Source organism: Salvelinus sp. IW2-2015, linkage group LG26, assembly GCF_002910315.2.
Source record: "Salvelinus sp. IW2-2015 linkage group LG26, ASM291031v2, whole genome shotgun sequence".
NCBI lineage: Eukaryota > Metazoa > Chordata > Actinopteri > Salmoniformes > Salmonidae > Salvelinus > Salvelinus sp. IW2-2015.
Genome location: NC_036866.1, coordinates 15,026,653 through 15,042,123, shown reverse-complemented (window position 1 = coordinate 15,042,123; position 15,471 = coordinate 15,026,653). Strand labels below are relative to the sequence as shown.

Genomic DNA, 15,471 nt, shown 5'->3' with positions numbered 1-15,471 from the left:
TGTGTGCCTGCCTGGTGTAGTGAGGAACTACAGCCAAAGTATTTGCTGTGTTTATGCGTCCGAGTGAAATTGAACAAGTCATGTTGTGGAAATGCAATCTGCGCCAATAAGTGAATCCACATGGACCCACAAGCCAGCTAGCACAGCCACCTAACCAGCTCTGACTCTCTGCCATTCACGTCTAACCAAAGGCCTCCTCTGTTGAAGCACGCACCAGCATTGATGTGTTCCTTTACCCTTTCCAACCATTCACACTATAGCAAAATGAAGAGCGATTTTTACTCACAACATTGACTGTAATATGGAAGCATTCAAACTCACACCAATCAATTGAAAAGCATTACAATATTTAATTACTGCTTATTATACAGTGTTAGTATAGTAGCAAAACCTATGATGTTGATACAATTAAAATGAATGACCATAGCACCAGAATCATTCATTTTCATACTGTAGGTACATATGATTCTTAAAAACATCTTTGGATAATACATAGCAAACAAGCACCTTGTTCAATTCAGTACCAATGCCCATGTATTCGAGACACAGTTTACACTTCAAGTATGAATATAAAAAAATACACACATATCATAAGTTACAAATCTTAACTGTTATTAAAAAAAAGAAATAAACAGGATTACCCTTCTACAGAATTTATGGCACATAGTGCATCAAGTATTCTTAACATTTCTGATACAGACCTCATCATAGTACAATTGCCTATCAAACAAGAATGATAGCCAATGGTTTTCTAGCTGCATTATCTGACAAAAGTTATATTCTGCATCTATGAAACTTTGGTTAAAGCTTAACATCGGAGTACCAGCATGGCAGGGTTGCCAAAACCCAGTTACAGTGGTCACAGTGACATAATTTCACCTAAATGATGATAGGGTTCCTTCAGGCAGGTTTCCTTATGTAGTTCGGCATATATCTAGCAACCCTCCAGCTTGGTCGTCAGCTACATTAATAAGAGGACCATGATATTTTCTGCAAAGCATTTTGGGCATTATGCTGTAATAAGTAGTACATTTACATTTACAGGCATGAAGGCCGAACGTATTCATTCAAAGGGTGTCGAGGTTGTGCTACAGCTAATGTCAGTTCCAATGGCACTATTATGTTCCTTCTCAAGATTAGAGGTAATTTCAGTAGTTATAAAAGCACCATTCAATGATCCTCTTTCAAGTTGGTGGTTACTTACACACACTACAATCTGTAATACCTTTTCAGCATCAAACAGTAAACCAAACAGTGGCTTCTCGGCTGTTAGTATTCTAATGTATCATTACATATCATTACAGAATAAATATGGTCAAACGTAAATATTTTACAATATAATGAAATTCTTCTCATGAGAATTGATTCTTGTGAGAGGTAGGGTCACATGCACCTATAGGACCTAGAAGAGACATGATCTGGAAAACAATATCACAAATGTACTGAGACAAACTAGCTACTGACTGGAGATGAGAGCTTGACCTTGACTTAGCACCTCTTACATGATGTAGACAACAGTTGCCACCATATTAATGAACTATATATATATATAAATAACTGTTTTCCAGGTCACAACGCCAATGATTTAGTGTCTATTTGGTTGTCTCTCTATGACCTGCTAGATAAATCATTCTAATTACATGTCAGTCAGACAGTAGTCAGTAAGTCATTGGGCTCTGAAAAGTTTTCAGTACTATTACACAACAGAACAGCGAGGATTAATCTGTGATGCAGGACTCCTCACCTACGACCTTTGACGTTTGAGATAAGGCAAGTCTGTGTGACCATTAGTAGAAGAATACACAACAACAGTTGTACACAAAGCCTAGCTAACTGATTGGCAAACGATTCTGTCAGGTTTTGGCCAAGACTGTTCGGGTTTTGGTCACTAGATGTCCCCATTGCACTTTTTTTGTACCTTTTGTTTTTCTTGCTCTAATTATTGTTTGCACCTGTAGGTCATTCCCTTGTTAGTATTTAAACCCTGTGTGTTCCTCAGTTCCTTGCTCAGTGTTTGTAAGTTAGCACCCAGCCTCAGCCCAAGCCTTGTTCTTTACAGATATTTCTTTTATTGGATTTTCCAGAGGTTCTCTGGTTTAGTTCTTGTGTATATTTTGAGTAGTCTTTTGAGGTTTGTTTTTTCCCTGCTGTTTTTTACCACTTTGTGGAGTTTCTTTTGTATTGTGGAGGATTTCCATTTTGTGCCTCTTGGCTTTATTTTTGGACATTGTGGATTTAGTTTCTTTGCCTGAAGATTTTGTTCTTTAATTAAACCACCATCTCTAGTACTGCTGTGTCTGCCTCATCTTCTGGGTTCTGACGATTATTAGYGAMTGTTTCTCGCACCGGGTCCTGACAGATTCTTTCCCGAAAAACCCATGTCTGGCGCAACTTTGGTTTTAGAAGTGGTGGGAACATCATACATTTTTTTATCCTGTCGGATAAACACTCCAAACAGCCTACCCAATCACTCGGAGGCATCTGCATGGTCCTAAAGCACACTGTTGCCTCGTTTTGTATCACATTCCAATAATAAAACTGGACAAAATGCAATTTCAGAATGTGGGAGGGACATGTCCCCCCATCCCCAGTGAAAGTTGCAGCCCTGTCTGGACGTATCTTCTGATCTGGAGAATTCTCCTTCCTTGATCTTTGTAACATTTTTAAGCTTATATCATTTTGGGTTATTACTAATCAAATCACAACAAAAACATAATTTATCAGAACATTTTTGCAGGAATTCACAATTACCCTTTTTCCATAACACTATAAGTTAATACAATTCAAATATTTATTGAGATGTTCCATTTACCCAACAAAAAGTTGTCTTTTTTGTATAAAAATGTAAATAGTTGTACCAGTTCTATAATGACTTATTCATGTTTCCTTTCAGAGTTCCATAAGAACATTTTACCCTTATGAGATGAGTAAGCTCTTGAAACCATGAGAGGATTCTTCCGGCCCCAAAATATGATTGTGTCCCTTTATGCGACTCTACAATGCTGGAATATGTGAGATTGTCTGACAGTCTGCTTTCGATATTCCAATGCACAGAGGTATTTGGTTACCATTACAATTACAAACACTAGTGAGGTCAGACGTAACAGACGTAGCTCATCTTCAGAGTTATTGGTTCTGCTGAAGGACCCTTTATAGCTATATATATCTATCTTGAAGATTATTATTTATTTTGCAATTTGAATGGAATTGAAGGAGAGAGAGACTGTTTGCACATGCTTGGATTTAAATCAACAATATTCGAGTGATAGGCTGTTTTAAAACTCTGCAGCTGCAATAATAAAAACAATAAAAACAAATATGGTGATGCCCGAAAGCACAATGGTGATATGTAAATTAGATGCGCATTCGATCCTTATATTACTGTAGAATAGGCTATGCTGCAGAAAATGTAGGCCTACCTATCACAAGAAAAAAAGTTATCGTGATGAGATGATAGGTCTACACGCATTGTGAACTGTGCTCCATACTGAGATGGGCTGTTTGTCCCCACCATGAGCATTGATGATTGATCACGCAGAGAGCAGAGAGAAGGCCGTAGAGAAACCAGATTTAGACATCGCATATMATTTAACAGTTCCATTTCACGCCATGCTGTTGATATAAATAATTTTTATTATAATTTACCGGTTTCTCGCAGTTATTTTTCCCGGGAAAAGGGAGTGGTTTTGGGCGGTAAATCTTGGTAACTAGGTTCCTGTCATTAAACCCTAGTGATGAAGGGAGGAAAGGGATGGCAACCTTCACAAATTAAGTGCATTGGATCCCCAGACGCTCTGGTTTCACTTCCTGGTCTGATTTTAGGAGAACGTTGAGAGACCGTTGGGAGACCATTGGGAGATGGTTGGGTTGAGGTTTGGTACCTGACCATCACTGGACATAAACCAGCAGGCTGTTGTGAGGCTGGGGAATGCACTTCCCACAGAACCCACCACAACGACCATAGATTCTTGCCCCATCCTACAGACAGAGGGAGAAATAAGAATGAAATGGAGTGGGACAGGACGAATAACTTTCCATAAAGAAATAAGATTTTATTAATGCTACTAGAAATTCCTAGACTAGAATCATAACAGGGGACAATTCAGATTAATAGGAGGGTTTAGAGTACAGTTATTCAGAACACCAGAATCCTAGAGTTCTCCTTACCTCTGATCTGTGGACTTTGACAGAGACATAGTTGCCCTGTGAGGTCCACTTGGTTGCCTCAGCCACCTTCAGACCAGTCCCTATGAGGTTGATGCTAAACTGGCCCTGTGGAAGAACACCACAGTGATTACAATAGACCTCAAACCAACTTCTCTTGAACAAACTGAAATTGTTTTAAAGTGGACCTGATCAGGATTCAAATACATTCAATTAGTCTGTATCTCATTTCTATTCCAGGGGCTGACAACGAAAGCAGTACCACGGTTCAGTGGACAGACACACTGAGCTACACTGGACGGTTCAATGTGATTATGTGGTTACTCCACTGGTGGAAACTGGGAACACGTACGATTTTACTCCAGTTAACAGACTGGACATGTCAGGTCAATAAAACCCATTCAGACAGAACTGTATTTCAATACTTGCCCAGGAAAGGTTGGCTCAAGGCCCCCATCAAAACATACAGACATACAGATTACAGTCTATAAATTACAGACTCAAAAATGGTCTCTGTTTCCTACCTGAGGACACTTGGCAGCACTGTAGCAGTCTCCTGCTGTGGCGAAGGGGACGGGACGACCAAACAGGGTCTGAGAAAACTTCAGGTCTGTGGCTGATACATAACACCGAGACACAGAGCATATGGTTAAATCAATACACGATCAATAGACAGACAAAGAGCATATGCAGGTTACAATCAATACACAGAGACATGAGTTCCAGTAAGAGACAAGGCGCTCTAAGCAACTGCCCTGGCCTAAAGCACATCAGAGGTTAAACCACATGACGTTTAAGATGAGCTTAGTTACTCTGGGTATTTCTACTTTATTGTCAGACATGATGACCATGACCAGTGCTCCTCACTTTATCTGCCTCTGTCTCTCTCTCTCTGTCTCACTCACTCTCTCGCTGTCTCTCTCTTCCTCTCTCTCTCTTTTTGTCTCTATCTGAAAAGGCGGTAAAGTTMATGAGAAACGCATTACACAGCTAGAGCAGCTCATAACCTTCTCTTCATCTTGAAACCATTATTATAGTCAAGCCGCCCCAAATCTAAATGAGTTCCATGCAGTGGGAGGGGAGGGCCTTGTGTGCTGGGAACATGTGCTGTCAGGACCAGAGTAGACAGGGGATGGGGTGGGAAGATGACTACATGTGTTCTGTGGAGTAGTGTAGTGGAGGGCAGTGGGCTCCCTCCTCCTAGCTGCACACAGATATAAATACCACTAATCCGGACCATGCCACATATGCACTAATCTAAGACATGCTCAGGGACAACTGGAGAGGTGTGGCTGGATGTCGTAATGGGCAGAGGAATATCGCTGGAGATGTTGCATGTGTGTGTGTGTGTGCGAGAGAGTATGAGCGAGGGAGTATGCATGTGTGTGTCAGAGAACACAAGATATTTTGTGTGTTTACAAGCATTTGTGTGTATATGAGTATGCCTGTGTGTTACCATGTGTCTGTGTAAGTGTGTGTCTCAAGGTGCCCATGCGTTGTCAACTCTATGCCAGTGATCTGAACAAGGCCTGTTGAAAAGCATTATCATGATTTCTGTGCTGAGTCTGAGGGTGTGGCGAAAGGCGGTGAAAATTGTATTCGGTGAGCGAATCCGTTTTTTTATGAGGTGGGCGAAAGGATCGGGCTGTGTGCAGGGGTAAAACAACATGGATGTGTGGTCTCATTGTAGTGGAGTGGTCAGTCAATCACATGGTCATTACTCACTCATTATCCTCAGTGAGCTGATGTCCAGACGGACCTTATGGAAGAGAGTGTATCCCGCTGCAGAGTAATCGTTCCTGCAGTCACAGTCCTGCCTTCTGCTGTCGTTGTAGGGGCAATCAAAAGGATTCAGCAACCTAGACATAAAAAATTTGGTTTCATGTCACGCCTACTCCCGTTCCCTCTCTCCAGCGTTCAACGTCGCCGGTCTACTAACCACCGGTYCTGGCAACCCACATTACGCACACCTGGCAACCATCATTATGCACACCTGGACTTCATTACCTTGATTACTTTCCCTTTATTTAGCCGTCAGTAGCCTCAGTCTTCAGGAAGTATTGGTTTTGTTCACGTTCAGTACGCTTCTTCTGTTCTGTTTATCTGCTTATTCTCATTATTAAACTCACCTTCTGCATTTGCTTCATGACTCCTAGCATATGCGTTACAGAATACTGCCTCTGAAAAAAATGGAAGCAGCAGAAGATAACCCCATCTTCATGATGGTCGAGGAACTACTCCACCAACACCACGACCAACTGGCTCTACTGGGTACAACCATGAAGGAGGTCCTCCCCGTTCTTCACCGAATCAACACCACCACAGAGGTTCTCCATACCTCTGATGGAGGGCCTCCTACCACGGGTCGTCACAGTGAGCCAGTCCCCCAGCCTTCCGCCCTGCCCGACGGTCCCTTCCGCAGATGTATGACGGTACTCCATCGAGATGCCGTGGCTATCTTCTCCAGTGCTCCCTCTATTTCGCCTATCAGACGGGAGCCCCCACCATCGAGAAGACCAAGGTGACCACAGTCATTTCCCTGCTGACCGGACAGGCGTTGTAGTGGGCTACGGCCATCTGGGAGAGAGGGGGAGCTGGGTCCCTATGAGAGGTTCATGGCTCTGTTCAGGGCGGTCTTCGACCATCCTCCAAAGAGCAGAGAGGCATGTGAGCGACTTTTCCAACTCCAGCAGGGTGCTCAGACTGCTGCGGAGTACGAGGACGGGATGAGCCGGTGCTCCACACTCTATTCCACAGTGGACTGTGCGAGGAGGTCCAGACGGAGTTGGCATGTCGGGATGACAACATATCCTTGGACCTTTGGACTGTGGCAGCTTCCAGCGGACGGGATGAGCCAGTGCTCCACACTCTATTCCACAGTGGACTGTGCGAGGAGGTCTAGAAGTCCAGGAGTTGGCATGTCGGGATGACAACATATCCTTGGACGCTCTCATYGCGATGGCCATCCGTCTGGATAACCTTCTTCGGGAGCAGTGGTGTCCACCTCGCCTCCCTCCTTTGGCTGTGCTGAGGCAGAGCCTGAACCCATGGAGGTAGGGGCCTCACACCTCTCTGCGGCAGAGCGGCGTCGCCGTAGACATCTGGGCYTCTGTCCCTTTTGAAGCCAGGAGGGGCACCAGCTTTAGCGGTGTCTGGTGCGTCCCAACCCGGGGTCCACTAGAGCAGAGGGGCGGCCCTGTGACCTTCCATCTCCCAGGGTAGGCATAAGTATTCCATTATCATTTTCTTCCGCCAAACCCTTTCTGGTTCCCATTTCACTGGCTGGCTGACCCTCAAGGTGCCGCTGGGAATTTCATCGACCAGGCCCTTGCCTCCTCCCTGAACTTAACTTCATACCCGCTCTCCTCTCCTTTTCCTGTCCAAGCGACCATTGGGATCCAGCCCAATTACGCACAATTTTTAACTATTTAACTAGGCAAGTCAGTTAAGAACAAATTATTTTTTTCAATGACGGCCTAGGAACAGTGGGTTAACTGCCTGTTCAGGGGCAGAACGACAGATTTGTACCTTGTCAGCTCAGGGATTTGAACTTGCAACCTTTCAGTTACTAGTCCAACGCTCTAACCACTAGGCTACCCTGCCGCCACATCACAGCCCCCCTCACCCTGACCGTGGGACCCATGCACCAGGGAAGCCTTTTCTTCCTCATCACCAYCGCACCTGTACACAAAGTCTTCCTTGGCCTCCTGTTGCTCCAACTTCATAACCCCACCATTTTCTGGTCGAGGGTGAGAATCACTGCCTGGGGACCAGGATGCCAGAGGACCTGCTTTCCTGCACCCTGTGGTTCCACTTTGGTAGAGGGTCCTGTGAGTGGCTTCCAGCCTATCAATCTGTCCTCCCGAATAATTGGCCCCTTGTGTTGGGACATAGATGTGGACATCCGCCAGGCTCTGGAGAGGGAACCCGCTCCTGCTACCTGCCCTCCAGAACGCATCTACATCTCCACAGGGGTGGGAGATCGGATGTTGACCTGGGCAAACACATCCCTCGCCACTGGACACCCAGGTATCACCCACACCATCCAATCCCTCTCTTTGATAAATACTGGTGGCCCACCTTGGCGCAGGACGTCGCACACTATGTCAACTCATGCACCGTATGAATCCAATCCAAATCTCTCCGGCACGCTCCAGCAGGTAAACTACTTCCCCTTCCCGTGCCTCAGCGGCCTTGGTCAAATCTGTCCATAGACTTTGTAAGTGATGTCTTCCTTTCTGATGGTTATACCACTATTATGGCCGTTGTTGACAGATTCTCTACATCCTACTGTTTTATCCCTCTCTGGTCTACCTACTGCTCTCCAGGTCGCTGAGGCACTATTCCAGCAGGTCTTCCGGCACTATGGCCTTCCAGAGGACATAGTTTCCGACCGTGGTCCCCATTTCACATCGCGGTTCTGGAAAGCCTTCATGGATAAGCTTGGTGCCACGATCAGCCTCACATTCAGGTTCCAGCCTCAGTCCAACGGGCAGGTGGGGAGTTTCCTAAGGAGTCACTGCCAGGACAGGCAGGGGTAGTGGGCCCGGTTCCTTCCCTGGGCAGAATACACCCAGAACTCACTTCGTCACTCCTCCACTCCCTTCCAGTGCATTCTGGGATATCAGCTGACCTTGGCTCTGTGGACTCCGAGCCAGACTGAGGCCCCTGCAGTGGACGAGTGGTTCCGATGTGCAGAGGACGTGTGGAATGCCGCCCATGTAAGGCTCCTGTMCTCAGTCAGAAGGATCAGGCGGACCGGCATCGCAGTGAGGCTCCCGTGTTCCATCCTGGTGATCGCGTCTGGCTCTCCACCAGGAACCTCTCATTCCCCCTCTGGTTTTGCTCATGTTCAGTACGCTTCTTCTGTTTTGTTTATCTGCTTATTATCATTATAAAACTCACCTTCTGCACCTGCTTCCTGACTCCTAGCATATACGTTACAATACATTGCTTACATGTAATGACTTTTTGAATGAATGTTCATATAGAATCATATACAGTATTATAGTGTATTCTGTCCATAAACAGAAAATGAATTCAGCACAGGGTAATCCGGTTTCAATGAGCACACCTGTATCCATAGACCTCTGAGTAGTTGTCTGTCTGACCACTCCGCAGCGTAACATATTCCTTAGGGAAATCAGTCTGCATCTCAGCACAGTAGATCTAGGAAGAAACACATTGAGACAACAATTGCTGAATCCTGGCCTGGAAATTATTAATGATGAAGTGATAGTCAGTGATTCTGACAGAGAGCACACACCTGTAGTATCCTGGACTTGACTTTCAGRTAGTACTCCCCATCCATCCTCACCCCCTGTATCATCTGGACCTCTCTGCAGGATGTCAACAACTGACCTAAAATCAGAAATAAGACGGAGCACCTTTAGGGCTGGATTCAATCCGTATCACCAAAGCATCGTGGAAGTTCAGCGCTATAGCTCGTTTGAAATCTAAAGGCAATGTTCCTGCATTCACGGTARGCGCTGCTTATGTCGTCGGCTCAATCGGAAATTACCTTCACATTTTAATGAGGATCTTCTGTGATACTTCTGCAAAAACGATTGAATCCAGTCCTTAGTGTTACAGTTTTATAGGATGGTATGTAGGTCAATTTCAACATAACAATATACTTTACATCGCAAATGTACATGATCTACCATCATGTTTTTTCAGTAAAAGTCTTGATTCTTTTAACTTCTTATGGCTGCAGGGGCAGTATTGAGTAGCTTGGATGAAAGGTGCACAGAGGTGCCCATAGTTAACTGTCTGCTCCTCAGTCCCAGTTGCTAATATATGCATATTATTACTCATATTGGATAGAAAACACTCTGAAGTTTCTAAAACTGTTTGAATGATGTCTGTGAGTATAACAGAACTCATATGGCAGGCAAAAACCTAAGAAAAAATCCAAACAGGAAGTGGGAAATCTGAGGTTGGTCGATTTTCAACCAAGACCCTATTGAATACACAGTGGGATATGGATAAGTTTGAACTTCCTACGGCTTCCACTAGATGTCAACAGTCTGTAGAACCTTGTTTGATGCCTCTACTGTGAAGGGGGGCCGAATGAGAGGGGATTGAGTAAGGTCTATCATGACCTGACCATGCTCTGACCATGCGCGTTCACATGAGAGGGAGCTCTGTTCCATCGCACATCTGAAGTCAGTGTAATTCTCCGGTTGGAACGTTACTGAAGATTTATGTTAAAAACATTCTAAAGATTGATTCAATACATCGTTTGACATGTTTCTACTGACTGTTACGTCTGCTTTTAGTGAACGCGCTTCCTGACTTTGATTTGTTTACCAAACACGCTAACTAAAATAGCTATTTAGACATAAATGATGGACATTACTGAACAAAACAAACATTTCTTGTGGAAGTGTGAGTCCTGGGAGTGCATTCCGACGAAGATCAGCAAAGGTAAGTGAAGATTTATACTGCTTTTTATGAGTTTTGTTGACTGCACAATTTGGCGGGTAACTGTATGGCTTCCTTTTGTGGCTGAACCCTGTTCTCAGATTATTGAATATTGTGCTTTTGCCGTAAAACTTTTTGAAATCTGACATAGCGGTTGCATTAAGAACAATTTATCTTTAATTCTATGTAAAACATGTATCTTTCATCAAAGTTTATGATGAGTATTTATGTTATTTGACGTGGCTCTCTGCAATTTCTCTGGATATTTTGGAGGCATTTCTGTACATGGCGCCAATGTAAACTGAGGTTTTTGGATATAAATATGAACTTAATCGAACAAAACATATATGTATTGTGTAACATAAAGTCCTATGAGTGTCATCTGATGAAGATCATCAAAGGTTAGTGATTCATTTTATCTCTATTTCTGCTTTTTGTGACTCCTGTCTTTGGCTGGAAAAATGACTGTGTATGTCTGTGAATTCCAGAAAATTATGTAATGGCTTTAGAAGCTTCTGATAGGCTAATTGACATCATATGAGTCAATTGGAGGTGTACCTGTGGATGTATTTTAAGGCCTACCTTCAAACTCATTGCTTCTTTGCTTGACATTATGGGAAAATCAAAAGAAATCAGCCAAGACTTCATTGTAGACCTCCACAAGACCTCCACAAGTCTGGTTCATCCTTGGGAGCGCCTGAAGGTACCACGTTCATCTGTACAAACAATAGTACGCAAGTATAAACACCATGGGACCACGCAGCCGTCATACCGCTGAGGAAGGAGACGCGTTCTGTCTCCTAGAGATTAACGTACTTTAGTGTGAAAAGTGCAAATCAATCCCAGAACAACAGCAAAGGACCTTGTGAAGATGCTGGAGGAAACAGGTACAAAAGTATCTATATCCACAGTAAAACGAGTCCTATATCAACATAACCTCAAAGGCCGCTCAGCAAGGAAGAAGCCACTGCTCCAAAACCGCCATAAAAAAGCCAGACTACGGTTTGCAACTGCACATGTGGACAAAGATTGTACTTCTTGGAGAAATGTTCTCTGGTCTGATGAAACACAAATAGAACTGTTTGGCCATAATGACCATCGTTATGTTTGGAGGAAAAAGGGGGATGTTGCAAGCCGAAGAACACCATCCCAACTGTGAAGCACGGGGGTGGCAGCATCATGTTGTGGGGGTGCTTTGCTGCAGGAGGGACTGGTGCACTTCACAAAATAGATGGCATCCTGAGGCAGGAAAATTATGTGGATGTATTGAAGCAGCATCTCAAGACATCAGTCAGGAAGTTAAAGCTTGTTCGCAAATGGGTCTTTCAAATGGACAGTGACCCCAAGCATACTTCCAAAGTTGTGGCAAAATGGCTTAAGGACAACAAGTCAAGGTATAGGAGTGGCCAGCACAAAGCTCTGACCTCAATCCTATAGAAGATTTGTGGGCAGAACTGAAAAAGCGTGTGCGAGCAAGGAAGCCTACAAACCTGACTCAGTTACACCAGCTCTGTCAGGAGGAATGGGCCAAAATTCACCCAACTTATTGTGGGAAGCTTGTCGAAGGCTACCCGAAACGTTTGACCCAAGTTAAACAATTTAAAGGCAATGCTACCAAATACTAATTGAATGTATGTAAACTTCTGACCCACTGGGAATGTGATGAAAGAAATAAAAGCTGAAATAAATCATTCTCTCTACTATTATATTGACATTTCACATTCTTAAAATAAAGTGGTGCTCCTAACTGACATAAGACAGGGAATTTTTACTCTGATTAAATGTCAGGAATTGTGAAATATGTAGCTTAAATGTATTTGGCTAAGGTGTATGCCGCCGGGGCAGCAGGTAGTTTAGTGGTTAGAGCGTTGGATTAGTAACCGAAATGTTGCAAAACAAATCCCTGACCTGACAAGGTAAAAATCTGCCGTTCTGCCCCTGAACAAGGTAGTTAACCCACTGTTCCTAGGCCGTCATTGAAAAAAATAATTTGTTCTTAACTGACTTGCCTAGTTAAATAAAGGTACAATATTTTTTTTTTTATATGTAAACTTCCAACTGTATATATATATATATATATATATATATACACTATGAGGTTCAAATAACACTGTGAAATTGGGAAAATTATGATAATGCACTTTTAGTGTAAGAGCTGTTTGAAAAGACCACCTGAAATTTCAGCTTGTTTGGCTGGGTTGGGGAGACATCACTAGGCGATATATTGTCAGTCAATTGACCAATAACATATTGTAAGTCAATTGACCAATATCAAAGAGAGTGTGCCCTCCTCTCTGCCAATAACAGCTAGTTTTCAGGTTGCACATCCCTCCCAATAGGCTTCTCCAATTACTGTGGGGGAGCTTTGCTGGTGACACTATCTGTGATTTATTTAGAATTCAAGGCACACTTAACCAACATGGCTACCACAGCATTCTGCAGCGATACACCATCCCATCTGGTTTGCACAGGACAATGACCCAACACACCTCCAGGCTGTGTAAGGGCTGTTTGACCAAGAAGGAGAGTGATGGAGTGCTGCATCAGATGACCTGGCCTCCACAATCACCCAACCTCAACCCAATTGAGATGGTTTGGGATGAGTTGGACAGCAGAGTGAAGGAAAAGCAGCCAACAAGTGTTCAGCATATGTGGGAACAACTTCAAGACTGTTGGAAAAGCATTCCAGGTGAAGCTGGTTGAGAGAATGCCAAGAGTGTACAAAGCTGTCATCAAGGCAAAGGGTGAATTTGAAGAATCTCAAATATATAATATATTTGATTTGTTTAACACTTTTTTCCTTACTACATGATTCCATATGTGTTATTTCATAGTTTTGATGTCATCAGTATTATTCTACAATGCAKAAAATAGTACAAAATAATAAAAAAMCCTGTAATAAGCTCTTCTGTTCAAACTTTTGACTGGTACTGCAGATGTAGCCTATAACTGAAGAAGAGTCTAAAGTAGACTTTACATAGTTCTTGTAAATAGGTCAAAAAATGAAAGTGCTCAACAACAAAACGCTGCAAGCGTTCCAATAAATAAACAGCAGGAAAAACTCATGAAGATGCTTGTTAAGGTGTGAGTATGAGCTCAACACTGGGGGGCCTTGCTGAAAACAAGAACATCTATCTTTATTTATATTCTCTATTATTGTTCCTGTGTGGTTGGAGTCCAGTTCTCTCTTCTGATTAGCATTAATATTTGACTGGTGAACTGGCTGTCACCCGAGCATTTTAATTTTTCCTTGATGCATGACTTGGCAAGAGACAAGCGGCACAACGCTCCAGCACAATCCCCTGGCCGTGTGTAAACATCTGCAATGTGTAGAATGAACCTGCAAACCTTGGCCAGGAACCAACTCAGCTATCACACAGGGTCAAAAGTGAAGACTGCCACAGCCCCATCCTCAGCCTCAGCCTCAGCCCCAGCCTCAGCCTCCGCCCCAGTCTCAGCCTCAGCCCCAGCCTTAGCATCAGCACCAGCCTTAGCATCAGCCCCAGCCTCAGCCCCAGCCTCAGCCCCAGTCTCAGCTCCAGTAAGCCCTAGTCTCAACATCAGCATCACCTCAGCTCTAGCCTCAGCCCCAGCTCTAGCCTCAGCCCCAGTGCCCCCAGTTCTAGCCTCAGCCTCAGTTCTAGCCTCAGCCGCCGCAGCTCTAGCCTCAGCCCCAGCTCTAGCCTCAGCTCCAGCCTAGCCTCAGCCCCAGCTCTAGCCTCAGCCCCAGCTCTAGCTCTAGCCTCAGCCCAGTCTAGCCTCAGCCCCAACCTAGCCTCAGTCCAGCCTCAGCACAGCTGTCTGACTGCCTCTCTGTCCACCAGCGTGAGTGGAGAACTCTGACTCACTATATTGTTTCAGAGACCAATTGCTCAGAGAAAGGCTAAAGACAGGTTAAAGTTATGCCCAATTGTTAAAATAAAGAAATAAGTTGACACTATCAGATATGGCAGTTGGCTGATATAAGCAGCACAGTTGATTTCATTCCATTACTATAACATCCTGTTTCCATTAATAAGCACTCCGTGGGTCAGGAGGTTGTCAAGGAAACCACATCTAAGTTGTAGGCCTAAATTCAGAGCGGCGTGCAATAGCTGTAAGCACACTTTTGAAACTTGTACAAGTCATGAAGGACAGCCTGGGGTAGAAGTAGTGGAGAGGATTATTAGAGAGTGTAGAAGTAGTGGAGAGGATTATTAGAGAAGTGTAGAAGTAGTGGAGGAGGATTATTGAGAGAGTGTAGAAGTAGTTGGAGACAGTTATTAAGAGAGCCTGTGTAGAAGTAGTGGAGAAAGTATTAGAGAGGCTGTGTAGAAGTGGTGTCATGTGTTTGTATGTACAGTCATTCTGAAAGTATTCAGACCCTTGACTTTCACCACATTATGTTCCATACAGCCTTATTCTAAAATGGATTAAATTGTGTTTTTTTCGCCGCACAATCTACACACAATACCCATAATGAAGAAGCAAAAAACAGTTTTGCAATTAAAGGATCGGTGCAAGCTCTTCTGTTGGGTGTCGGGCCACACGGCGTGCCGTGGATGATGCGATCCTTCAGCTGATAGTAGGCCATCGTCCAGTAAACGACATGAAACTTGCACCGACCTTCATTAGAACTACACATGAAAAACACACCATTGGAAGATGACTGTAGTGGGAGAAACACAGTGGAGGCTGCTGAGGAAGGATGGCTCAAATAATGGCAGGAAGGAGTAAATGTAATGGCATAAAACACAGTGGATTAAGGTGCCACAACCTCCTGTGATACAGTGCCTTTGAAAGTTTTCAGACCCCTTGACTTGTCCACATTTGTTGTAGGTTACAGCCTTATTCTAAAATGTATTCAATAATTGCTTTTCCCTCATTAATCTATTCACTATG

General features: G+C 43.9%; 1 protein-coding gene across 1 annotated transcript in view; it reads right to left on the bottom strand.

Annotated features, from left to right (window-relative positions):
- Positions 1-326: 326 nt before the first annotated feature.
- The window catches only part of LOC111952712 (A disintegrin and metalloproteinase with thrombospondin motifs 20-like), a 147,757-nt gene continuing 132,612 nt past the window's right edge, over positions 327-15,471 (bottom strand). The window contains 6 exon segments of the mRNA XM_070435168.1: positions 327-3,978; positions 4,168-4,272; positions 4,689-4,780; positions 5,890-6,023; positions 9,239-9,333; positions 9,431-9,525. Of these exon segments, the coding sequence (XP_070291269.1) occupies positions 3,889-3,978; positions 4,168-4,272; positions 4,689-4,780; positions 5,890-6,023; positions 9,239-9,333; positions 9,431-9,525 (611 nt within the window). The 3' untranslated portion in view covers positions 327-3,888.